Genomic DNA, 24,422 nt, shown 5'->3' on the forward strand with positions numbered 1-24,422 from the left:
CGCCAAAGGCAAAGACAACACATCTGTGAAGATAAAAAAAAAAAAAATACAAATATATTACAAAATAATCATTCTTGATAATTAGAAAGTATTTTTAAAACTTTTTCAGGCAAACCTGTAACCGGCTATGTGGTTGAGAAACTCAACAAGGCAACCGGCCGCTGGGTGCCCGTTGGTAAAACCGATGACACTGAAATGGAGATCAAGGGTCTGCAAGAAGGCGAGGAGTACGAGTTCAGGGTCAAGGCTCTGAACGATGAGGGAGAGTCTGAACCATTGAAGACCGACCACTCGATCATTGCTAAGAATCCTTACGGTAAGTTGATTTAAACCATATTATATTCAGCTAAATTAGTCACCTCTGCTGATAAAGAGAATGTCATAGTTCTAAGAAGCTAATAGACTGTTTATTGGCTGTACAAGGGGCATAATTCATTCAAAACATATTTCTTTATGAGTTATCTCACTTAATAGTGCTAGCCCAGATTTGAACTCATGAACTAAGGTTCTTTTGTTCTATTCTACACTGGACCATCTCGGCTTAGGTTGAATTTTTTTTTTTATGGTATGTTCATTAATTATCGCTTGAGTTTTGATAATGATATCCTTCTCAGATATTCCCGGCAAGCCGTCCGTCCCCACTTTGGAGGATTGGGACGTGGACCACGTGGACCTCAAATGGGAGGCGCCCAAGAACAACGGTGGTGCACCAATTACTGGTTACATAATCGAGAAGAAAGAGAAGTACGGGCACTGGCAGGAGGCGCTTGTTACTACGGTAGGTTTAGAAATAAGTACCATACCATCTGGAGCCTTTAAGAGTAGAGTGAACAGGTTTCTTTTGGATGGGCGTGTACCACCTTCGTCTTCATCTACACTTTCCATCAGGTGAGATGGAAGAGAAACGCCTATTCCACTACACCGATAAAAACTATATATATATATATATATATAATGGAGAATGACGAGAAGAACCAGGATACACATCAATAGCTTCTCATTTTCATATCTTGTTTTTAATTCAACGGAAAACTCCATATTCTTCAATTACAAATATAATCATGTCGAATAACATGACCTTTATATTTATTTATTAGTAAATTATTGTAAAAATATAGTATACCATATTTAAAGTGGTATACGTGTTTGAGTATGTTTTTTTTTCTGTACGCAGACGCCAGAATGCAAGGCTCGTGTTCCCGATTTGAAGGAGGGCAACACGTACCAGTTCCGCGTGCGAGCCGTCAACAAGGCGGGGCCCGGCGAGCCCGGCGAACCCACGCAACCGCATGTCGCTAAGGCCAGATTCCGTGAGTCCATATCTTTTGCTATGGCTGATGCCACGATAGTAGTCAATAGGCGAGATGTAGAATAAGGAGATCATCTGATGGCAGATGGTCACAAATTGAGCTACAGATTTTATTTTATTTTTAATTTTAAAATTATTGCTCACTTGGGATAACCACTCTCTTGCTAGTGTCTGAACTAATGATAAAAACTTTTAGAAAAACAAGAGTGTTTTGTTTTTTAGTTGAAATCATTGGAGACTTTTTTTAAACTCTACAGATATTGTACTATCAAACAGCAATCAGCATTGTTATATTTTGGTTTGAAGGGTGAATGAGCCAGTGTAACTAAAGCCACTAGGGACATCATATCTTAGTACCCAAGTTTGGTGTTTTAAGGAATGGTTAATATTTTTTACGGCCCAATGTCTATGGGCGATGGTGACCACTTACCATTGAGTGGTCCATTGACCAGTTTGCCAATTCCTTTATTTATAAAAGACTTAATTATGAAGTCGTATATCATTTTGTTCTCCAGTGAAACCTCACATCAACCGCGACAAGATGGTGGCTGTACGTGTGCGTGCTGGTACTACTATCAAGTTAGACGTTGACATTAAGGGTGAACCTCCACCGACCAAGACATGGACCTTCGCTAACAAGGTACTGTACTGTTAATTTAAAGCAGGTGAAACTACGAAATGCTATATACTAAAACCGTATACATAGTTAGGTTTAATATCATCTGCCTATGTTTTGTAAACTAATAAAACATTCTATTTTAAATTAAATATTAGAGCTGTTGTAAGATTTACATAAAATAGATTTTATTCAGGGAATTAGTTTTGATTAAGAGTACACGTGCCATTAAAGGCTTTAATGTTATTTAAAAGACAGTCCCGAATTATAACCAGTAATATAATAATAATAATGATGATTAAAACTATTGTGAAGGTCGTCGAGAACGGACCTGGAATCAAACTCGAGAACGAGGACTACAACACGAAGCTTCAGATCTTCGAAACCTCGTGGAAGAACTCCGGTATTTACACGCTTAAAGCTGAAAACGATTCAGGAGTCGATGAGGCTACGGTCGAGATCACTGTGCTAGGTGAGTGCTATACACATTTAACACTAGTCCTAAGAAATGAAAATTACTATTAATTTTAAAATATCTTGTCTTAAGTGTAAGTTTTGTAACTCAGTCAACTAGCTTCCTAAGCGACTTAGATGATTTTAAATTGGATAGTTACATTACTTAAATTAAATACAAATCTATACTTATATACTAATATTATAAATGTAAAAATAACCCTGTCTGTCTGTTGCTCTTTCACGACCGAACCACTGAACTGAATTTTTATGTGCAACACCTGAACATCAACCCCTACCAAGCGAAGCCGCGGGCAAACTTAACTATATTACAAATGGACTTCCATATTTTATTTTTCTATCAGACAGCTTTTTTTACGATAGACTGAGAGAGTATTGAGATCCTCGATATGAGATATCTCGGAAAATAGTTTTCTATACAATATCCTTAATTCCTCATCCACCCATTCGCAGACAAGCCAGGCAAGCCCGAGGGACCCCTGGAGGTGTCGGACGTGCACGCCGACCACGTGAAGCTGTCGTGGAACAAGCCCAAGCACACGGGCGGCCTGCCGCTCAGCGCCTACGTGGTGGAGAAGATGGACACCGTGACCGGCAAGTGGAGCCCGGCCGGCACCATCGACCCCGACGTCACCGAGGCCACGGTTACCGGTTAGTTCTTGGAAATTTGTACAATCTGTTCTTCTGTACTAATATTGTAAATGCGAAAATAACGCTGGACCGATTTAGATTAAAGCCGTAGATTCATTTATTTAACATATAAATCAACATAATTTCGATAAACTTATATGATATATATGTTTTTAAAATATAATAATAAAATATAAAACATAATAATAATATATCATATTGTATCTTTTCTAATCTAAAAATTTAATATTTAAAATGCAACATTTCAATAGTACATGGACTAAAGTAAATAATTTTCCATAGGGCTTGAAGCCGGTCACACATACCAATTCAGGGTCAAGGCCTTGAACGAGGAGGGAGAATCTGAACCACTTGAGACCGACCATGGCATCCTCGCCAAGAACCCCTACGATGTACCAGCGCCACCTGGCCTGCCAGACATCGTGGACTGGGACGAAAAGTCGGTCAAACTTAAATGGGAGCCTCCGATAAGAGATAATGGAGCGCCAATTACAGGATATATCATCGAAGTTATGGACAGAGATAGAGGAGAATTCGTCAAGGTTAGTTTAAAGCTATAGAACTAAAATTTAATTTAACTGTAATCATTTATTTTTTATTGAATTAATGTCGTAGTAAAAAAATTAGTAGCAAACGAGAATGGTCCACGTGATGATAGGTAATTTTTTTTTTAATTGTAGTACTTTCATATAAACTTTGGGTTACCAAAACATGACTACTATATAGACGAAATATTGACCAGTGTATAATGATCCCTCATTTATTTTCAATGTCTGTCAATAACAAAATGTATTATTAATATTTCAGGCCGCTGAAGTTCACGGCAACGTATGTCAAGGAACGGTACCAAAGCTCGAAGAAGGCAATCAATATCAGTTCCGTGTGCGAGCGCTCAACAAAGCGGGTCAGTCCGAACCCTCGGAGAACACCCCCTGGCACACTGCTAAGCCACGGTTCTGTAAGTATATTTCTTTTACTAGAACTATTATATATTTGTTGTTTTTTGTAGTCTTTAATAAATTAACTTTAAAATTCTTAGTTTATGTTAGTTTTTCTTAGTAATACTGTTACGAAAAAAATTGATTTCATAAGTATCGATAATTTTATTTTACAGTGAAACCAAGGATCGATCGCACAAATCTCAACCCGATCAACGTCAAGGCTGGTCTGCCAGTGTCCCTTGACATTAAGGTCTTCGGAGAACCACCGGCAACTGTCACCTGGCACTTCCAGGGCCAGGAGCTGTCGAACAGGGAGAATCTTGAGATCATCAACGTTGATTATAACACGAAATTCTTGATGACCAAGAGTAAGAGAGCGAATAGCGGCAAATATATCATCAAAGCCAAGAACGAAGTTGGTGAAGATGAGGCAGAAGTTGAGATCACTGTTCTTGGTGAGTTTTTGATAAATAAATAGCATCGGATTTTAATTCGATTATCTTCTAAAACAGAGTGACTTAAGAGTAAGATTTATATTATAAAAAATGCTTACCATAGAGGAGAAAAACCGAGAATTTCAACTTTCCTAGCTGAAAAAACCAATAAATTTTCTTTTTTTGTTTATTCTCAATCTAAACGGTGTATATTACCTTATTACCCCTTTGAAAAGGCGTGCAAGTGCATCTGATAAATATTACTTTGATATAGTAGAGTAAAATAGGATCACCCCCTCTCAAACCGTTGGCATTCGTAGAGGCTATTAGCGATAGGCAGACCCTAATTATCCTAAATAAATGATGAATTCCTCAGAATTTCCATTAGTTAACACATTTTTTTTCCTCAGGAAAGCCAACCAAACCGCAGGGACCATTAGAAGTGGCAGATGTCACAAAGAATGGCTGTACTCTGTCATGGAAGAAACCGGAAGACGACGGTGGATCGCCCATCGAATATTACGAGATTGAAAAACTTGATCCGCTAACTGGTGAGTTCTTTTTTTTAAATAAATAATCTTAGATTTTTTTTTTATTTAACATTATTTTTGTCGTTATTTACGTTTGATCATGTGAAGTGATATTTATTTTTCTAATATAAAATAATTCTGAACTATGATTATTATAAATATTTATCAAATTAAAAATATGGACAATTATAATCTGTAAAAGAATTAGCCCAGTAAATAGAACACGTTTGAACTGACTTACGGGTTCAAATCAAATTCAAATAAAATTATCATGGTCTGTGTTGAAGGATATAAGATCGTGAGGAAATCTATATTTGATTAACCTAATTTTGCCACATTGATATGGTATCGCAGTGATGTATCGTGGAATAACTGCTATTTTTTAAGTCAGATAGGCAGACTGGCAAAAGGGCCACGGGGTTGGTACTATAAAAAATGACAATCATTCCTCATTGCACCACCAACCATAGGAACTAAGTTTTTATGTCAATTATGCCTGTAGTTACATTGGTTTACTTAACCTCCATACCCTCACATAACAATACAAAGTATTGCTGTTTGGCGGTAGAATATATGATGAGTGGATGAATCTACCCAGAGGAGCTTGGGGATAAATTTAAGTGTGGTAGGGTAAGCCCTACCACAATTAAATTTATAATTATACATTAACTTTAAATGTATAAAAAGACTTTATCACAGCAAGGGTTTACGTTCTGTAACCGAAACAATAATTTATATAAAATATAAAATCGTTTCCAGGACAATGGATACCGTGCGGAACAGCCAAGGACACGAAGGCTAACGTTACCGGCTTGCAAGAAGGCAAGCCTTACAAGTTCCGTGTGAAGGCCGTTAACAAGGAGGGCGAATCTGAGGAATTGGAGACCGAGAAACCGATCATCGCTAAGAATCCATTCGGTGAGTAGTTAAATTACCTAATAGACGAAACTAGGAATAACGACGTTAAAATAGATACTTGATTAAGGTTCATTGAAGTTAATTATCAAGGAGTTAGTTGGTAAATATAAAATTCTTTCAATGGATGCATTATATTAAATATTAGGAATTTGTTTTTCTCAAACATGTCGGTTTCCCGAAATTTACAAATTCTTTTTACGAACTTATCTTAATTTTTTAAATTAAATGAGTAACTCTTGATAATCTATATCACAAAATAACATTTCTCCAGATGAGCCCGGTAAGCCCGGTCGTCCAGAACCACGTAACTGGGACAAGGACTTCGTGGAGTTGGAATGGAGCGCTCCCAAAGACGACGGTGGTGCTCCTATCACTGGATACATCGTACAGAAGAGAGAGAAGGGAGGAAGGTAATAGAAATATTTGTTTTACTATTATTAGTAGAAATTAATGTTCTGTGAAATATGGGAACCCATATAGGCTTAGTTGATAGAAATTTGGGTAGGTATTACTGAATTTCCTCGTGTTTAAAGTAATGTATTAATGTATATATGTGTTTTGGATATAATTCATATATTTATTTAACGGCAATGGACCAGCTTGATGAAATAGCATTTAAACCTTCTCGACCTTCATATATTAAGAACAATGAGGTCTTTAGCTACAAGTAGGTCGTTTATGGGCTGTTATTTTTTTTTTTATTAAATGATTATACGGGATGAAATTTTGAATTAGGATTTATTAAGAATATAAACTTATTTTATTATCGTGACTTGAGGTTCTGAAGTAATTCAAGTGACACGAGACATACACAATCGGTATTACTAGTATGTGCCAGAACTGGGAATTAACCCAAGACGCAGAATTAATGGCGTTCCCCCGCGCAGGTCGTGGTCCGACTGCCTGCGCACGTCGGGCGAGCGGCCCACGGGGCGCGTCACGGACGTGGAGGAGGGCCACGAGTACCAGTTCCGCGTCATCGCGCTCAACAAGGCGGGGCAGTCCGAGCCCTCCGAGCCCAGCAAGTCTGTCACTGCCAAGCCTAGATTCCGTGAGTATATATATACATACATATATAAACATTTTGTCCACAACTGTGTTATAAAATCTGAAGTCAAAAACTAATTTTCTTGTATTTATCTCAGTGGCACCCAAAATCGATCGCAAATTCCTCCAAAGCCGCAAGGTTAAGGTTGGTCAAGTGCTCAAACTGGAGGCGGACGTCAAGGGCGAACCTGAACCTACTATCACCTGGACCTTCAAGGACCAAACTCTCAAGAGCACCGAGAGGCTGAAGATCGAGAATGCGGACTACCACACATCTTTCGTGCTGCAAAAGGTGACAAGGGAAGATAGTGGAAAGTACGTGGTGACGGCGAAGAACGAAACTGGCACTGATACTGTTGAGATTGACATCTCAGTGGTCAGTAAGCCCGCTAAGCCTAAAGGACCTTTGAAGGTTTGTATTGAATTATATTTTTTGTATTTAAACTAGAATTGTCGTAAACTTTGTAATAGCTTATGTTTTATTAATTGGGTAAACATTTATCTGATATGAGTCGCACGTCAACTATTGTAACGCTCCTACTCAATTGGATGAACAATGCGTGAAGGCATGGCCTCAGAAAAAGTAAAGCTTAAACTTTTTCTGATGCCATGCCTTCATAAGCTCATCTTTTATTCATATGGTGAAAGACCTTGTCTTGCCAGTATATGTGACGAATAGTTATCGGGATAGGTTGAACGGTATATATCCATAAAAAAAATACATTTATTTGCCAACATTTGAGGTAATCGATCAAGACGTGTCGGTCACTATTAATATCAAATAGATATACAAGAGGTTATTATATATTCGTCAGATGTAATTTATTAGGAATGGTTAAAAGAGAAAATTACTGACATTGAATTTTATGTACCGTTATGTTCTATGACCGTAATTGGGCACCAACTGACCAAATAACTAATACGAGCTGTTTCTCATTATAAAGTAATAAAATCATTGTTTTTTGTGTTTTTCTTTGCAAAATTAGGTATCAGACGTTGTAGCAGATGGTTGCAAACTTAAATGGGAGCCACCAGAAGATGACGGTGGTGAACCAGTGGAGAGCTACGTCGTTGAACGTATGGACACTGACTCTGGTCGCTGGGTGCCGGTATGCACCACTAAGACTCCAGAGGCTGATGTCACTGGCCTCAATGAGGGCAAGGACTACATGTTCAGAGTGAAGGCTGTGAACCCCGAGGGTGAGAGCGAGCCGCTAGTCACGGAAACCGCCACTACAGCCAAAAATCCTTATGGTGAGTTTTTTTGAAAATGAATTCAAGTTTGTTAACCTTATAGTTTTCATTACATATAAATTTAATTAAATAAGATATTAACTTATACTAAAGTTTGGTAAATTTATATGAAGAGGATACGCTAATTACTCATTTAAGATTATAATGAAGAAAACACCTTCAATTGGCTTAATAGCCGACTGCTGCTACTGCTAAAAACCTTAATATTTATATACGTATACGTGATACAATAATAAAGGCAAACTCTTTATACAATATGAGTCAATAATTTACATCAATGACTTAAACACTTGACGTTTTTACCAACAGGCGAACCAGACCCACCGGGCAAGCCCGAGTTCAAGGACTGGAGTGCCGATCACGTGGACCTCAAGTGGGAGAAGCCACCCAGCGATGGTGGAGCACCCATCACCGCCTACATCGTGGAGAGGAAGGACAGAGATACTGGCAAATGGGTCAAGGCCGCTGAGGTGAGATACAATCTGTATTATATCAATAATATATAATGGCCGAAAAGGGTCAGTTGCTAGAGCACATTACTCTTAAACGAAGATTCAAAACCGGGGAAGCCCCACTGTGTTTATAATTCATCAAATTGTGCAAACCACGAGATCAGGTACTTGTATTAGAGCAGCGTGGTGGCATAAACTCCAAACATTCTTCTGGAGGAAAGACCTACGTCCAGGAGAATGACATTTAAGTCAGATGTTGCCATCGTTCTGAAGTTATACAAAATGTTCTTATATAAAGAAAGTAAATATGAGCGTTTATTGTATGAATTCTTAATATCCCCTAGGTTCCTGGCACAAAGACGGAAGCTCGTATCCCCGATCTAATCGAGGGTAAAACGTACCAGTTCCGTGTGAAGGCAGTGAACAAGGCCGGTCCGGGTAAACCTTCCGCGGCCTCCGAGAGCCTCCTCGCTAAAGACAGATTTGGTAAGTTAAGACTTTTATAACCCTAGCGATAAAAAAATAATTCGTAAAATAAAGTATTATGGGTACATCAAGGGCTATATAAGGTACATAGACTTTGAATATTACATGATATGTTTTTTAAATAGCCGATATTTTAAAATCTTTTATGTTATATAACAGCACCACCGAAGATCGACCGCACAAATATGCGTGACCTGACACTGAAGGCTGGACAGATCATCAGGCTGGACGTCAAGGTCACCGGTGAACCTCCACCGACCAAGACCTGGTGAGATATTGTATTCAATTAAATACGAAAAAATATAATAATTGCCCCCTCTTAACATAAGCTTTATACTCAATTTAAAAACTTCGAATGTGTTTACATTTACATATTATATTTTAATAAATACAAGTATAAAGTTATATAAATAAATAGGCTCGATACTAATTATTCATCTGAATACTCTCAGGTTCCACAACAAGGAGCGTCTGTCCACTCGTGATGACCTCACCGTAGATGTAGAGGACTACAGGACGAAGCTCTCGGTGCTGGTCGCCACACGCAAGCACAGCGGCACGTACGTACTGAAGGCGGAGAACAGCAGCGGCAAGGACGAGGCCAGCATACAGGTGTTCGTGCTGGACGTACCCGCCAAGCCGGAGGGACCACTCAAGGTAATGTGGACCTTATGCGTAGCACATATAGTTTAATTTACTTCAATAGAATAAAATCAGCGTAGGAGTTATTTTTGTAAATTATTTCATTCAAAAGTATAAATGTGTGTAACAGTGTAAATGCGAAATATTCTTTATTGTTTTATTTATTTGGTAATTAATAAAATCGTAGGAAAAATTAATGCTTTTGAAGCTTATAACTTATTAAAATAATCAACTTCCAGATATCCGACGTTCACAAAGAGGGTTGCACTTTGAAGTGGAACGCTCCACTGGACGACGGTGGCGCTCCTATCGACCACTACTTGGTAGAGAAACTGGACGCCGAAACCGGCAGATGGATGCCAGCTATGAAGACCAAGGATCCAAAGGCCGAGATAGAAAACCTGGTGCCTGGACACGAGTACAAGTTCAGAGTGTCCGCTGTTAACAATGAGGGCGTGTCCGAGCCACTTGAGGGCGAACAGTCCATCATCGCTAAGAATCCATTCGGTGCGTACTTCTATTATTTAAAAAGAAATTACACTTCCAATATAAGTCCGTAATTGGGTCAATAAATTAACTGATTAAATTATGTTTCATTCGACAGATGAACCCGGCAAACCTGGTACACCAGAGGTACTGGACTGGGACAAGGACCATGTGGACCTCAAGTGGAGCAAGCCCATTAAAGATGGCGGCGCTCCCATCACTGGATACATCATTGAGAAGAGAGAGGTCGGATCGACTAAATGGGTGAAGGCCTGCGAGGTACGTAAAATTGTATAGACCTCTTTCTTCTCATGTGGTATCTCCTCATTATCTCTTGGTTCATTAGTAATCTGTCCAAATAAATTCTTGAATGATATAATAAACTATCTTAATTAATCACGAAACATCTATCCAACAAAAGGTCGGTCCAAATGACAACGAAAAGGCTACAGTTCCTAACCTGGACGAGGGTACGGAGTACGAGTTCCGCGTAAAGGCGGTCAACGAGGCCGGACCCGGAGAGCCCAGTGACGCCAGCAAGTCCGTCACATGCAAACCAAGGAGGCGTAAGTGACGACCAATAATAATTATGTTATCGCTATAACATGTGATGATCTGGAGTGATGAATTATCTCGTCGGTCTCGTCTTCGATTCCCATCGATCGAATATGTATTTTATTGTCTATTTTTATTATTATAAATTCAATCCAACTCAACTAGGGGTATACAAGGTCATTGACAGTATTTTTTTTTTTAAAGATTTTTCATTCTATTTGTTTCACTCTATTTGTTTTATGTCCACCTAATTTACTCTTGATGTAATTAAAAAAAAAATGTATAAATACCGTTTGTCTCACACGGATTAAGTTAATGGTAAACTTGAGAATTTACTAAGTAAATAAAATTAGAACTACTCTTCAATAGTAAAATTCTCAGATTTCAATTTATGTCTGTATGCTAGTTGCTTTTTCTTTCTCGTATTTGAATGTACATGAAAGTGTGTCTGTATGGTTCTGTTTACTAATGCCGTTCGCAGTGGCTCCCAAGATCGACCGTCGCAACCTGCGCGCGATCCACGTGCGCGAGGGCGAGCCCATCGCGCTCGACGTCAAGGTGTCGGGCGAGCCCGCGCCGGACGTCACGTGGACGCTCAACGGCAAGACCGTCAGCAGCGGAAACGGACTCAAATGTAAGTCGACATTTTCATTTCCGAAATTGTGGGGAAAAAGGAAAAGAAATAACTATCTCTCCCTCACTGAATTCTTTTGTTTGAAAGACTTCCTTAAAAATGAATAATTCTCTAAGTAACGAATAATCCTACATTTTAATTCTTAATAGACACCACATGCACCTAGGTACAAAACCGAGGTACATACAAAATGTTTTGATGTCGACGGTATTTCGAAATGTTAAAGCGTCTGCATGTTCTAAATAAATAAAAAGAGTATGTATTTTAAATTTATTATGTATAAAATTAAGAATATAATAACTTTTAGTGGTGAACGTGCCTTACCTGAGCAAGTACCAGCACTCGAGCCCGCGCCGCAAGGATTCGGGCACATACAAGATACAAGCCGTCAACAAGTACGGGCAGGACACGGCGGAGCTCGAGATCACCGTCACTTGTAAGTTTTAAAATTATTATTATTATATAATTTTCTTTCCACCGACATTTATTACAGTATTAACTAGCTGTGCCCGCGACATCGTGCGTGTTTTAATTTAACAAAAAAGTTATAGTTGTAGCCTAAGCTACTTCTTATTACATCAGCTATCTGCCAATGAAAGTCCCGTCAAAATCTGTCCAGCCGTTCCAGAGATTAGCTGCAACAAACAGACAGACAGACCGACAAAAATTGAAAAAAATGTTATTTTGGTATATGTATCGTGTATACATACATAAGCATTTAGTAAAAAGCGATAATGTTAATATTACAAACAGACACTCCAACTTTATTATATATACGTATAGATTATATTATCAATTATGTTTTAAAATACCACTTTAATCTATTTCCAGCGAAACCCGACAAACCCGAAGGACCACTGGAAGTGTCTGACATACACAAAGATGGCTGCACGCTGAAATGGAAGCGGCCCAAGGATGACGGTGGAGAACCCATCGAGAGTTACGTGGTCGAGAAGTACGACCCAGAGACCGGGGCCTGGATGCCCGTCGGCAAGACCCTCGGCAACGTGCCTGAAATGGAGGTCAGGATATGCTCTCGTTTTATTTTTGTGTTTCTAAACAATTGTTAAATAACTTAAATTAAAAAAGTATTTTTATTTTACACGGCAATCATCATTTACATTACTCACTCTAATTCTACTTGAACGTCATTAATTCAAAATACAATAAGTCTTTTATTATTATTTAGCTATTATTTTTAGTTTACATTTTGAAACACGACTCAAAAATTCCATATTTATAATTATCATTTATTAAATTTGTGTGAGTTTTAATCGATGCGAACACCATGTTTGTTGCATGGGTTCGAAACTAGAGTTTTTAATAATGGTCAAAGAGTTTTATTTTAGGCACATCTCACATCTATGGCGCAAAACAGATGTATTCGTATTCATATATATAAATGTAACACTATCAGGTCGACGGCTTGATCCCCGGTCACGAGTACAAGTTCCGCGTGAAGGCGGTCAACAAGGAGGGCGAGTCGGAGCCACTCGAGACCTTCGGCTCCATCGTCGCTAAGGATCCCTTCAGTGAGTGAATTCAAATATCATACGCCATTTTCTAAACTCAAACTAAACTCAGTATTAAAAGTAACTTTTTCTCTTTCTCTTTTGTCAGCGTAGCCAAGTCGTTCCTCTGCAGAATAGTGAATAATACGTGTGGCAGAATTTGCCAGAACTATTCTATTCAATTTATGCATTAAATTCTAAATATGAATGTGGCAACAACTACAATAATTCTGTAACTACCCAGCCGTTCCGGACGCGCCGTCCACGCCGGTGCCGGACGACTGGTCGGCCACGCACTGCGACCTCAAGTGGGAGGCGCCCGCGAGCGACGGCGGCTCGCCCGTCATCGGCTACATCGTGGAGCGCAAGGACAAGTACAGCCCGCTGTGGGAGAAGGCGGTCGAGACGCACTCGCCCACCCCCGCCGCCACCGTCAACGGGTACTTATTATTGCCTGTGTCATTTATTTCTTGGTAAAGAGAAAATACTCAATTGCCAGCCGATTCTTGCCTGTAGAATCTAAATTCCAAACCGGTATTTATATTCTAAATTAACGATTCCAAAGTGCTCGTTGATTATGTCAATAAAGTATGTTTTGATTTGATTCCATTTGTGACATATATTATTTCTAACTGGTAAATGAACACATATTAAATGAATATAAAATATACAATGACAGAATGTTTAATAATTCATGTTTTTACCTTTTTATTAATTCGTAATTATTGTATTTGAATCTTTTCTACTTGTCCTTATTATTTAATGGTTTTTACAGCTTAATCGAAGGAAACGAATACCAGTTCCGTGTGATCGCCGTCAACAAGGCTGGCCAGAGCAAACCCTCGGATGCCAGCAAGACCTTTATTGCCAAGCCAAGGTTCCTTGCACCGAAGATCGACAGGAGACACCTTCGGGACGTTACTTTGTCTGCTGGTTCGACTTTGAAGCTGGAGGCTGCCATTACTGGAGAGCCCGCACCAGCTGTTGAATGGAGGTTTGTACAGTTTTAAATATAAAACATATACTTACTTCGCTTAACTGATAGACAATTTCCTTTAATGTATCGATTTTATTATTAAAGCAGAATATTTTTACTCAATACTTTTGGTTTCAGTTGCAATAACAACTATCAGTTAGTTAATTTTTCTTAATAATAGTTGAATATTTCTAATGCGACCCAATTATTCTTTAATATACTTTAAACCATCAGATACCAGAACATGCCGCTCAGATCATCCAAGGCGGTCACAATCGACAGTCCAGAATATTTCACCAAACTGGTCGTGAGACCAGTGCGGCGAGACGATACTGGAGAGTACACCGTCACCGCTGTCAACTCGAGTGGCAAGGACACCGTCACCATCAATGTGTTGGTCACCGACAAGCCCAACATGCCTGAGGGACCATTACAGGTAAATTATTGCTATGAGGTATTTCTTATTTAATTTTGTTAAGATAGTCATAATCATGTCTTTCAAAAAGAGATAACATTAAGATAATTATTTGTTATTAAATGAAATAAATAAAACATAATGACATCAATCGTTCCGTCAGATTTCGGACGTCCACAAGGACGGCTGTACGCTTAAATGGAAGCGGCCGAAAGACGACGGCGGAGCGCCCATCGAGTACTACCAAGTGGACAAACTGGATACAGAAACTGGCTGCTGGGTGCCCTGCGCCAGATCTGAAGAACCTCGTGAGTTTATTTTCATGTCTACATGATTGAAATTTCTTGATTTGAATGATAACAGAGTATTATACTTCTGCTAATACAATCTGAATGAATGAGCCTAAATAATTAATTTGGCGCATTGCTACTATTCTTTTAAAACAAAACAAAAAAAAACATGATTCTGACGAACTATATTTTAAAAAATAGTCTTTCTTTTACTTGCTTAACTCCTTAAATGAAACTTCAAAATGTTAAAATAATTGCCATTATCAAATATTACTTAATTACATCGAAATTATTTTTCAGGCTGTGAAGTAACAGGCTTGACGCCCGGAAAGGAATACAAGTTCCGCGTATCCGCTGTCAATTCGGAGGGAGAATCTGAACCTCTCGTTTCGGAGGAGAAGATCGTTGCTAAGAATCCCTATGACGAGCCTGGTATGTATCTAGTGGTGGTAGAAATGTTTGCAAGCCCATTTGGGTAAATTTTAGTAGTCAAACATCGATGTTATATTTGAGTGTAGTTACGTAGTGTGGGATAACAAAGTGTCTTAGATTATAGATTGGTGCTAAAACCTAAGATTTTTTGAATATTATTGTCTGGTAAAGATTTTCTGTTACGATTTTATTGAATGCTTCTTTTCGACTAGCTTATCCATAACCAACCACCATGAGTAATATAATGGAATGCATTCTCGTACCCCCAGGTGCGCCAGGAACACCATCAGTTACGGACTGGGACAAGGACCACGTGGACCTCAAGTGGGCCCCGCCTCAAGAAGATGGTGGTGCTCCCATCGAGGGCTACATCATCGAGAAGAAGGACAAGTTCGGCAACTGGGAGAAGGCACTCGAAGTTCCGGCTGATAAGACCACTTGCACAGTTCCTGACTTGATCGAAGGACAGACTTATGAGTTCCGGTAAGATTGTGTTGTATTTGTCTACTATTTTTAAATGAACTTTGACTGTTGGAAATATTTAATAGGTTTCCTCAAGTTAAAAATAAGCTCTAAAACAATAAAATAAGTTTTCTCTTTTTTTTTGATGAAATAACCAAGTGCCCATGTCAAATTAAGGAACCTACATATCCATACCTTTATTTTCAACGTTGTTCTTTATACTAACCAAATATTTACCATGTGAATATATTTCCAGCGTCCGCGCAGTGAACAAGGCGGGTCCGGGTGTGCCGAGCGACAGCACTCATCCGATAGTCGCTAAGCCCAGGAACTTGGCGCCGAAGATTGACAGAACTAACCTTATCGATATCAAGATCAAGGTCGGACAGAAGTTCGGCTTTGATGTCAAGGTGTGTATAACTTTATTGATGAAATATGTTTGACTGATAGATATTTTCCAGCGATTTTCGTAATAAAGTTATTTCGAATGTCGGATTTATAATTATTATAAACACTTTGTTTGGTTTGTTCTATAAAATATTAATAAAGTTTTCCAAGTTATCGATACTCAAAATTAGATGAATAATTTTTAAACGATTTCATATGTTCAAATGTCTAACTGATAATACTCATCACCACCATCAACAGGTTACCGGTGAACCTATGCCAGAAACGAAATGGTACCTCGGTAAGAGGGAGGTGAAGTCTGGTGGTGAAATGAAAGTCCAGCACTCAGATTACAACACCAAGTTGCAATGCAAGGCGGCCACACGTTCCGACAGTGGGCGTTACACCATCACCGCTGAGAACTGCAACGGCAAGGACGTAGCTGAGGTGGAGGTCATCGTGCTGAGCGTGCCCAGCCCTCCGGGTGGACCTCTCAAGGTAACTGGCTATAGTTTGAATAATTTACAAATTTCTAAAATCACATTAAAGATACAATTGTTTATAACGATAATTTATTTATTATCAAAAGCTTTAACGCTTACTATGTTATCAATGTATTCCTTTCTCAAGTTAATTTAACTTTATCTCTTTATTTCATATATATAGTTTAAAAGTTTAATTTACTAATTGTGGAACATTACGAAGAATCAACCCTTTTTTTTTAAATAACTTAGTATATTTAGATGATCCATAAATAATATTGTATATTTTATTTTGACCTTATTAATGATATCAATTATAATATTTTCAGGTATCCGATGTTCACGCAAACGGTGCTAAATTATCCTGGAACCCACCAGCTGACGATGGTGGTCAACCAATCGAGAAATACGTCGTAGAGCGTATGGACGAAGCCACGGGTAGATGGGTAAATGCCGGAGAGACTGACGGACCTGTGACCAACCTCGAGGTGGATGGACTACAGCCAGGCCACAAGTACAAGTTCAGGGTGCGGGCTGTTAACAGGTCAGTTTTATTTCATATGTATTGTCTTACCAATAGAAATACAAATATACTTGCATTTATCATATCAGTTTGGTTAGATAATGAGAAAAGCTTTCTAGACAATCTTAGCCATGTAATAATATTCTTTTGGTCATTTTGTTTGTACACTACATATTAAGTTCAGGACAACTCTTAGTATTTTAATTGTTACTGTTTACTAAACTTTCCTTCTCTTTTTTCCTACCAGACAAGGAAAGTCTGAACCCCTCACTACACCTCATGCCACGGAGGCTAAGAATCCGTTCGACGTTGCCGGAAAGCCTGGTACGCCTAAGATCAAAGACTTTGACCGAGATTTCGTGGAGTTGGAATGGACCAGACCAGCTACAGACGGTGGAGCACCAATCACTGGTTATGTTATTGAAAAGAAGGATAGATTCGCACCGGATTGGGAGGAATGTGCACAGGTAAGAAAGTTATATTTAAAAAAATTGTAGAGTTTAATTAGAAAAAAAAACGTTGACCAATTAAATGACTATATAAAAACGGAAATAGTTTTTATTGACAAATATTTTCTGTTACAGATTGAAGGTGACGTTACATCCGGTAAAGTTCCTGACCTAATCGAAGGCAATACTTACGAATTCCGTGTTCGCGCAGTCAACAAGGCGGGTAAGGGCATCCCAAGTGACGGAACTGCCCCGCATCTGGCTAGGCCTAAGAATCTGGCGCCAAAGATTGACAGAAACTTCATGTTCGACATCAAGGTTAAGGTCGGACAGAACTTCGAGCTTGACGTACCCGTCGCTGGTGAACCAACACCGACTAAAGAATGGCTACATGGAGAAAATCTTGTACTTAATACTGACAGAATTAAGATTTACAATGACACGCATAATACTAAAATTCGAGTCATTGATGCTAAACGTTCTGACACTGGTACATACACCCTCAAAGCGAAGAACATAAACGGAACAGATACTGCTACAGTCAAAATATTAGTGATGGACGTGCCTCTTCCACCAGAAGGCCCATTACGTGTAGACGATATTACAAGGTCTGGATGTTCGCTCAGGTGGAGACCACCTAAAGATGACGGCGGCAGTGAGATTACCCACTACGTCGTTGAAAAGATGGACCAAGAAAACCTTCGCTGGATTCCAGCTGGTGAAGTTCAAGGCTGCCATATTCGCATCGACCATCTTATTGAAGGTCACGATTACAATTTCAGAGTTCGTGCTGTCAACAAACATGGTGAATCGCAACCACTTGTCGGCCAAGAACCGATCACTGCTAAGGACCCATACGGTACACCAGACAAGCCTGGAACACCAGTTGTTAAAGACTGGGACAAAGATCATATGGACTTAGAATGGGTCCCACCGAAAAAGGATGGTGGCTCACCAATTACTGGTTACATTATAGAAGCGAAGAAAAGGTACGGTCCTTGGGAAGTGGCCGCTACGGTAACAGGTAACAAGACAACAGCAACGGTACCAGGACTTCAAGAAGGAGAGGAGTACGAATTCAGAGTAATTGCCGTTAACAAGGCAGGTAATGGTGAACCATCTGACGCATCCACACCACAAGTGGCTAAAGCTAGGTTCTGTGTTCCCACATTTGACAAAATGCTTCTTGCTGATAAGACAGTTAAAGCGGGCCAGAGGATACAATATGATATTCCCGTTGAGGCATCTCCTAAACCAACAGTCGAATGGCACATTAATGGCAAAGCTGTACACCCATCGGACAGAATCGACATTCAGGTTACGCACAATAGGGTCATTCTAGACATTCCATTTTCCGTTCGTTCTGACGGTGGCGTTTATAAACTGACCTTAAAGAACGACCTAGGAGTATGCTCAGCCAGTGCTACAGTTACTGTGTTGGACAAACCTTCGAGACCAGAGAAACCTTTGGTTGTTTCTGATGTTACAAAAGACTCCTGCTCGTTATCATGGAAAGTACCACTGGATGATGGTGGATCTCCGATTTTGCATTATGTTATTGAGAAAATGGATCTCTCACGTGGTACCTGGTCAGATGCCGGCATGAGCACCTTCTTATCACATCAAGTCACCAGGCTTATCCACATGAAAGAATACTTGTTCAGAGTAAGCGCAGTTAACGCTATTGGACAATCAGAGCCTTTAGAATTAGATCGCGCTATAGTTGCAAAGAACGAGTTCGACGAACCGTCTGCTCCAGGTAAACCAGAAGCAACTGACTGGAGCAAGAGCCATGTTGACTTGCAATGGAATCCACCCAAATCCGATGGTGGAGCTCCCATCACTGGTTATATCGTACAAAAGAAAGAAAAGGGCAGCCCATACTGGGTAAATGCTGCTCATGTACCACCTAGCAAAACTAAAGCGACTATACCTGATCTGGTCGAAGGCCAGGATTACGAATTCCGGGTAATTGCTATAAACCAGGCTGGACAATCAGAACCCAGTGAACCTTCAGATACTATCACAGCCAAGGATAGATTTGTTGCACCTAAAATTCTTACACCACTTAAAGAAATTCGTATCAAGGCTGGTCTCATCTTCCACTGTGACATTGACTTCATTGGAGAGCCTATACCTGAAGTCAAATGGACGTGTGACGATAAACCAGTTGTAACCAACGAAAGGACCACTGTTACTTCTGTAGGCCACCACACAATCGTCCACACTGTAAACTGCAAGAGATCAGATGCCGGAAAATATCATTTATCACTGAAGAACGATTCTGGTTCTGATGAGGGAAGCTTCGACGTGATCGTTTTGGATGTGCCCGGACCACCACAACCACCATTCGTATACGAAGAAATCACTGCCCAATCTGTAACTTTGTCATGGAAACCACCTAAAGACAATGGTGGCAGTGAAATCACTGGTTATGTTATCGAGAAACGTGATTTGACTCATGGCGGTGGTTGGGTACCAGCTGTTACTTACGTCAACCCCAAAAACACACACGCAACCGTACCCCGTCTTTATGAAGGCACCAAGTACGAATTTAGAGTATTTGCTGAGAACTTGCAAGGACGTTCTGAACCTTTAGTTACTGACAAGCCAATCATAGCCAAAAATCAGTATACAGTACCTGGCAGACCAGGCAAACCAGAACTCGTATCTGCAGATAAAGATCACATCAAAATCAGGTGGTCTTCTCCTATATCCAATGGTGGATCAAACATTATTGGCTACGACGTTGAAAGACGAGACAAGGCTTCCGGTAGATGGATTAAGGTTAATAGGGAACCAGTTCGATTCAATGAATATAATGATGAAAGAGTCCAAGAAGGTCATCAATACGATTATAGAGTATCTGCTGTTAATGCAGCTGGAGCAGGACAGCCTTCAGATCCATCAAACGTTTTTATTGCCAAACCAATGAAGGAGAAACCTAAGTTGTGGTTAGATGGCCTTATAGGTCGCAAGATCAAGGTTAGAGCTGGTGAACCTATAAACATAAACATTCCAATTTCTGGTGCACCAACGCCTAGAATAACATGGAACAAGGGAACTGTTCCGCTCGTGCCTTCTCACAGGATCTCAGCCGAGACTAAAGCTGATGAAACAAAACTCAGCATCGAAAAATCTACTAGGGAAGACGCAGGTAAATATACAATTATTGCAAATAATGAGCATGGCAAAGATTCTGCGGATATCGAAGTCATCGTTGTCGATAAACCTGGAATACCTAAAGGTCCGCTATGCTGCACACCAGTAACTCATGAATCAATGAGCTTATCATGGCAGCCACCAACTGATGATGGCGGTAGTGAAATCACTGGTTACGTCGTTGAAGTCGCCGAATTTGGTGTTAACGATTGGCGAACAGTCGCAGGATTCTGTCCAAAGTGTTCATTCACTGTTAAGAACTTGACTGAGGGTAAAAAATACGTATTTAGAGTTCGCGCAGAGAACTTGTATGGTGTATCCGAGCCATTGGAAAGCAAACCTATTGTGGCTAAATTACCGTTCGATCCACCAGATGCACCCGATACACCTAAAATCACTGGCTACAGTGCTAATAGTTGCTCACTGGAATGGCAACCACCAGCAAACTGCGGTGGAAAACCTATCACTGGTTATTATGTTGAAAAGAGGGAACGTGGAGGTGAATGGATTAAGGTTAACAACTACCCTACACCAAACACTTGCTACACGGTTCAAGATCTACGCGAAGGCAATCGCTACGAATTCCGTGTTATTGCTGTTAACGAAGCAGGACCCGGTAAACCTAGCAAACCCACTGAGCCTATTGTCGCGCAAACTCAGAGACTTAAGCCGAGCCCACCGGAAGCACCCAAGGCAGACAGAATCACAAGAGACTCTGTCACATTGTCCTGGAGACCACCAAAGAGCGATGGTGGTGCTAAAATCAAGGGCTATATTGTTCAACAAAAGGCTAAGGGAGACAAAGATTGGAAGGACGTAAACGATGTACCTGTACCGACCCTCGTACACATTGTACCTAACCTCAAGGAAGGTGAAGTGTACCAGTTCAGGGTCATCGCTGTTAATGATGTTGGTAAATCTGAACCGAGCAAACAGACAGGTGATATTACGATCGCTGAACAGCCCAACAAACCTTGCATGGACCTCGGTGGCGTGCGTGACATTACTGTGCGCGCTGGTGAGGACTTCTCCATTCACGTGCCATACACCGGCTTCCCGCAACCAACCGCATCATGGTTTGCGGATGATAAGTTACTTGATGTTGAAGGTGACTCAAGAATATTCCAGAAGATTACACCTGAATCTGCGTCTCTTGTTGTTAAGAATGCAAAGAGATCAGATGGTGGACAATACCGTTTGCAATTACGTAACCCATCTGGCTACGACACTGCCACAATCAACGTACGCGTACTCGATAGACCCGGGAAACCGGAGAACTTACGTGCGGATGAATTCGAGGGTGAAGCTCTTACATTGTATTGGAACCCACCGAAAGACAATGGTGGCGGAGAGATTACTAACTACGTCGTCGAGAAGCGTGAAGCTCGTACGCCTAACTGGACAAAGGTGTCTGGTTACGTCACGACACCGTTCCTACGGGTGAAGAACTTAACCGTTGGAAAGAGTTACGAATTCAGAGTCATGGCTGAGAATCAGTACGGCCAGTCTGATCCGGCTCAAACCACGGAACCGATCAGAGCGAGACATCCCTTCGACCCGCCTGGTGCACCCGGTGCTCCTCGTTCCGTCGAAACGACAGAATCTTCGATCACAGTCACCTGGACGAAACCGCGTCATGACGGAGGATCACCCATTACCGGCTACATCCTCGAAAAGAGACTAATAACCGAAGACAAATGGACCAAAGCTGCCCACGCACACATTCCAGACACGACTTACAAGGTGATAGGGTTGATCGAGAACCATGAATATGAGTTCCGCGTGTCCGCTGTGAACGCGGCTGGCCAAGGCCCGTGGTCGCAGAGCTCGGACGCGATCCGCGCCTGCGCCCCACCCAATGCGCCACGCATCACCAGTGACCTCAGCCTGCGGGACATCACCGTCATCGCCGGAGAGGAAATCAAGATCACCGTCCCCTTCACTGGAAATCCGAGACCGAAGGTTAGCTAAATATATTTTAAATCACATCCTATTCAATAAAAATAGTCATATGTCATAATTTGATTCATGATTTATATGCAATACATTTTTGAATCCTCAGGTATCATGGATAATAAACAACGACGAAGTATTCCCCGACCACCGCATCCGATTCGTTACATCTGATATCGACACGGTGTTCCACAACTCAAGCGCTAAGCGATCAGACACGGGCTCGTACACTGTACAGTTGACCAATAGCGAAGGATCTGATAGTGGTACTTGCAGGGTAAGCTATTTGCAATTTTTATAGTTTTAACAGGGACATTACCTATTCACATGAAAGTTAGTGTTTTTATTTTAATGATAAAAAAAGTATTGTTTAATAAGTATGTTAAAATACATACATTTTTGAGCTAACTACTGCGTTTTGTACAATATAATATTTCTATGTTCTATTAATTTTTCAGGTTCTAGTCGTAGACAGGCCATCCCCACCAGTGGGACCACTCGACGTGTCTGACATCACGCCAGATACTTGCACGTTGTCATGGAAACCACCACTAGACGACGGTGGCTCACCCATTACTAACTACATCGTTGAAAAAATGGATAATATTGGAGTGAGTATTTAAGAAATTATTTATAGCATACAGGAAATAAAGAGCACCATTATAATATGATTTTTCTCAAAATCTCAAGTTGTCTTTTAAACTTGTGTTATCGGAGACTTCTTCTTATAAATAAAACTTTTATTTCTCGTTTTACTGTGTACTGTATTCTGATGAATGTCACCAATTAATATTGCAATAATATAATATGTTTCTATTCTTATATACAGGTATGGTCAAAGATCTCATCGTTCGTACGCAACTGCCACTACAACGTCATGGGCCTGGAACCGAACCGCAAATACATGTTCCGCGTTCGCGCTGAGAACCAATACGGTGTTTCAGAGCCATTGACAATGGACGACTATATCACTGCCAAGGTATTGTAACTAACCTCTTTTAAACTCAATAACTTTCTTAATAAGACCCTTTACTCGTGAGACTTTTCTCCCTACCTTTGTCCCAAACTATTTGGGGTCTTTTCCTTCCATTCACATCCATCTCTCCATCCATGGCTTCTTAGGTCGTTCTCTTTCCCTCTTACTTCGCTAATGCTCTTCTCTCTTTTAGTTACATGGGTCGTCTCTCAGCGCGTCACATGTCCATATCAACTCAAATGCTTTCTTTTCACTTTCTCTGCTACATAAGACTTGGCCCACTACCGCTCCAAATGTATGACTTATCAGAATAGTAAACCTGATGAGTGATTAATGTTTTTATTGTTTACAAGGGACATAACATCTTAGTTCCCAAGGTTGGTGGCGCGTAGGTGATGTAAGGAATGGTTAATATTTCTTACAGCGCCTTTGCCTATGGGTGGTGGTGACCACTTACCATTAAGTGGCTCATATGCTCGTCCGCCAATCAATGACATAAAAAAAGTAGTAAATAAATAAATTAATTAAGAAGATCTTTGTTCATGGCAAAGACTAAATAATATTAGAAATTAGAAACAATAGTAAACATTGGTATTCATAATATTTAGAAGATATTTAATGAACTCTTCTATTAATTCTCCACAGTTCCCATTCACGATACCCGACCCGCCTGGCGTGCCTCGCGTATTGGACTGGGACGGTTCCACTGCCAACGTGGTCTGGGATAGACCAAGATCAGATGGCGGAGCTCGTATCCAGGGATACAAGATCGAATTTAGAGATGTACAGGACAAATTATGGACTAGTGCTGACTACCTCGTTAAGGATTGCAATTACCAGGTACTGCAAGCTATAATAACTATATTTTTACATATATCTTTATATATAAGTATCATTATATATCTTCATTTAAATAACTTTTATAAATTAAGTAACTTGAATTCAGCCTACTTCAACTCGTAATAATATATTGGA

The 24,422-nt window shown here is 40.1% G+C and overlaps 1 protein-coding gene across 24 annotated transcripts in view; it reads left to right on the top strand.

Annotated features, from left to right (window-relative positions):
- LOC125073727 (twitchin) overlaps positions 1 to 24,422 on the top strand; it is a 101,277-nt gene that overhangs the window by 53,879 nt on the left and 22,976 nt on the right. For all 24 annotated transcript variants that reach the window (XM_047684717.1, XM_047684724.1, XM_047684721.1 and 21 more), the window contains 41 exons: positions 110 to 316; positions 615 to 778; positions 1,175 to 1,310; positions 1,825 to 1,949; positions 2,241 to 2,397; positions 2,853 to 3,050; positions 3,333 to 3,592; positions 3,858 to 4,008; positions 4,165 to 4,446; positions 4,836 to 4,976; positions 5,715 to 5,873; positions 6,145 to 6,283; positions 6,761 to 6,924; positions 7,019 to 7,332; positions 7,907 to 8,174; positions 8,484 to 8,644; positions 8,971 to 9,112; positions 9,272 to 9,380; positions 9,565 to 9,769; positions 9,994 to 10,261; positions 10,359 to 10,519; positions 10,662 to 10,806; positions 11,277 to 11,429; positions 11,737 to 11,865; positions 12,261 to 12,451; positions 12,847 to 12,961; positions 13,185 to 13,380; positions 13,716 to 13,934; positions 14,151 to 14,352; positions 14,495 to 14,639; positions 14,922 to 15,053; positions 15,323 to 15,536; positions 15,772 to 15,925; positions 16,164 to 16,400; positions 16,714 to 16,928; positions 17,155 to 17,374; positions 17,492 to 22,480; positions 22,581 to 22,748; positions 22,930 to 23,082; positions 23,301 to 23,450; positions 24,093 to 24,287. In XM_047684717.1, the coding sequence (XP_047540673.1) occupies positions 110 to 316; positions 615 to 778; positions 1,175 to 1,310; positions 1,825 to 1,949; positions 2,241 to 2,397; positions 2,853 to 3,050; positions 3,333 to 3,592; positions 3,858 to 4,008; positions 4,165 to 4,446; positions 4,836 to 4,976; positions 5,715 to 5,873; positions 6,145 to 6,283; positions 6,761 to 6,924; positions 7,019 to 7,332; positions 7,907 to 8,174; positions 8,484 to 8,644; positions 8,971 to 9,112; positions 9,272 to 9,380; positions 9,565 to 9,769; positions 9,994 to 10,261; positions 10,359 to 10,519; positions 10,662 to 10,806; positions 11,277 to 11,429; positions 11,737 to 11,865; positions 12,261 to 12,451; positions 12,847 to 12,961; positions 13,185 to 13,380; positions 13,716 to 13,934; positions 14,151 to 14,352; positions 14,495 to 14,639; positions 14,922 to 15,053; positions 15,323 to 15,536; positions 15,772 to 15,925; positions 16,164 to 16,400; positions 16,714 to 16,928; positions 17,155 to 17,374; positions 17,492 to 22,480; positions 22,581 to 22,748; positions 22,930 to 23,082; positions 23,301 to 23,450; positions 24,093 to 24,287 (12,233 nt within the window). The remainder of the gene's footprint in view (positions 1 to 109; positions 317 to 614; positions 779 to 1,174; positions 1,311 to 1,824; positions 1,950 to 2,240; positions 2,398 to 2,852; positions 3,051 to 3,332; positions 3,593 to 3,857; positions 4,009 to 4,164; positions 4,447 to 4,835; positions 4,977 to 5,714; positions 5,874 to 6,144; positions 6,284 to 6,760; positions 6,925 to 7,018; positions 7,333 to 7,906; positions 8,175 to 8,483; positions 8,645 to 8,970; positions 9,113 to 9,271; positions 9,381 to 9,564; positions 9,770 to 9,993; positions 10,262 to 10,358; positions 10,520 to 10,661; positions 10,807 to 11,276; positions 11,430 to 11,736; positions 11,866 to 12,260; positions 12,452 to 12,846; positions 12,962 to 13,184; positions 13,381 to 13,715; positions 13,935 to 14,150; positions 14,353 to 14,494; positions 14,640 to 14,921; positions 15,054 to 15,322; positions 15,537 to 15,771; positions 15,926 to 16,163; positions 16,401 to 16,713; positions 16,929 to 17,154; positions 17,375 to 17,491; positions 22,481 to 22,580; positions 22,749 to 22,929; positions 23,083 to 23,300; positions 23,451 to 24,092; positions 24,288 to 24,422) is intronic.

Source organism: Vanessa atalanta, chromosome 25 (genome assembly GCF_905147765.1).
Source record: "Vanessa atalanta chromosome 25, ilVanAtal1.2, whole genome shotgun sequence".
Classification (NCBI taxonomy): domain Eukaryota; kingdom Metazoa; phylum Arthropoda; class Insecta; order Lepidoptera; family Nymphalidae; genus Vanessa; species Vanessa atalanta.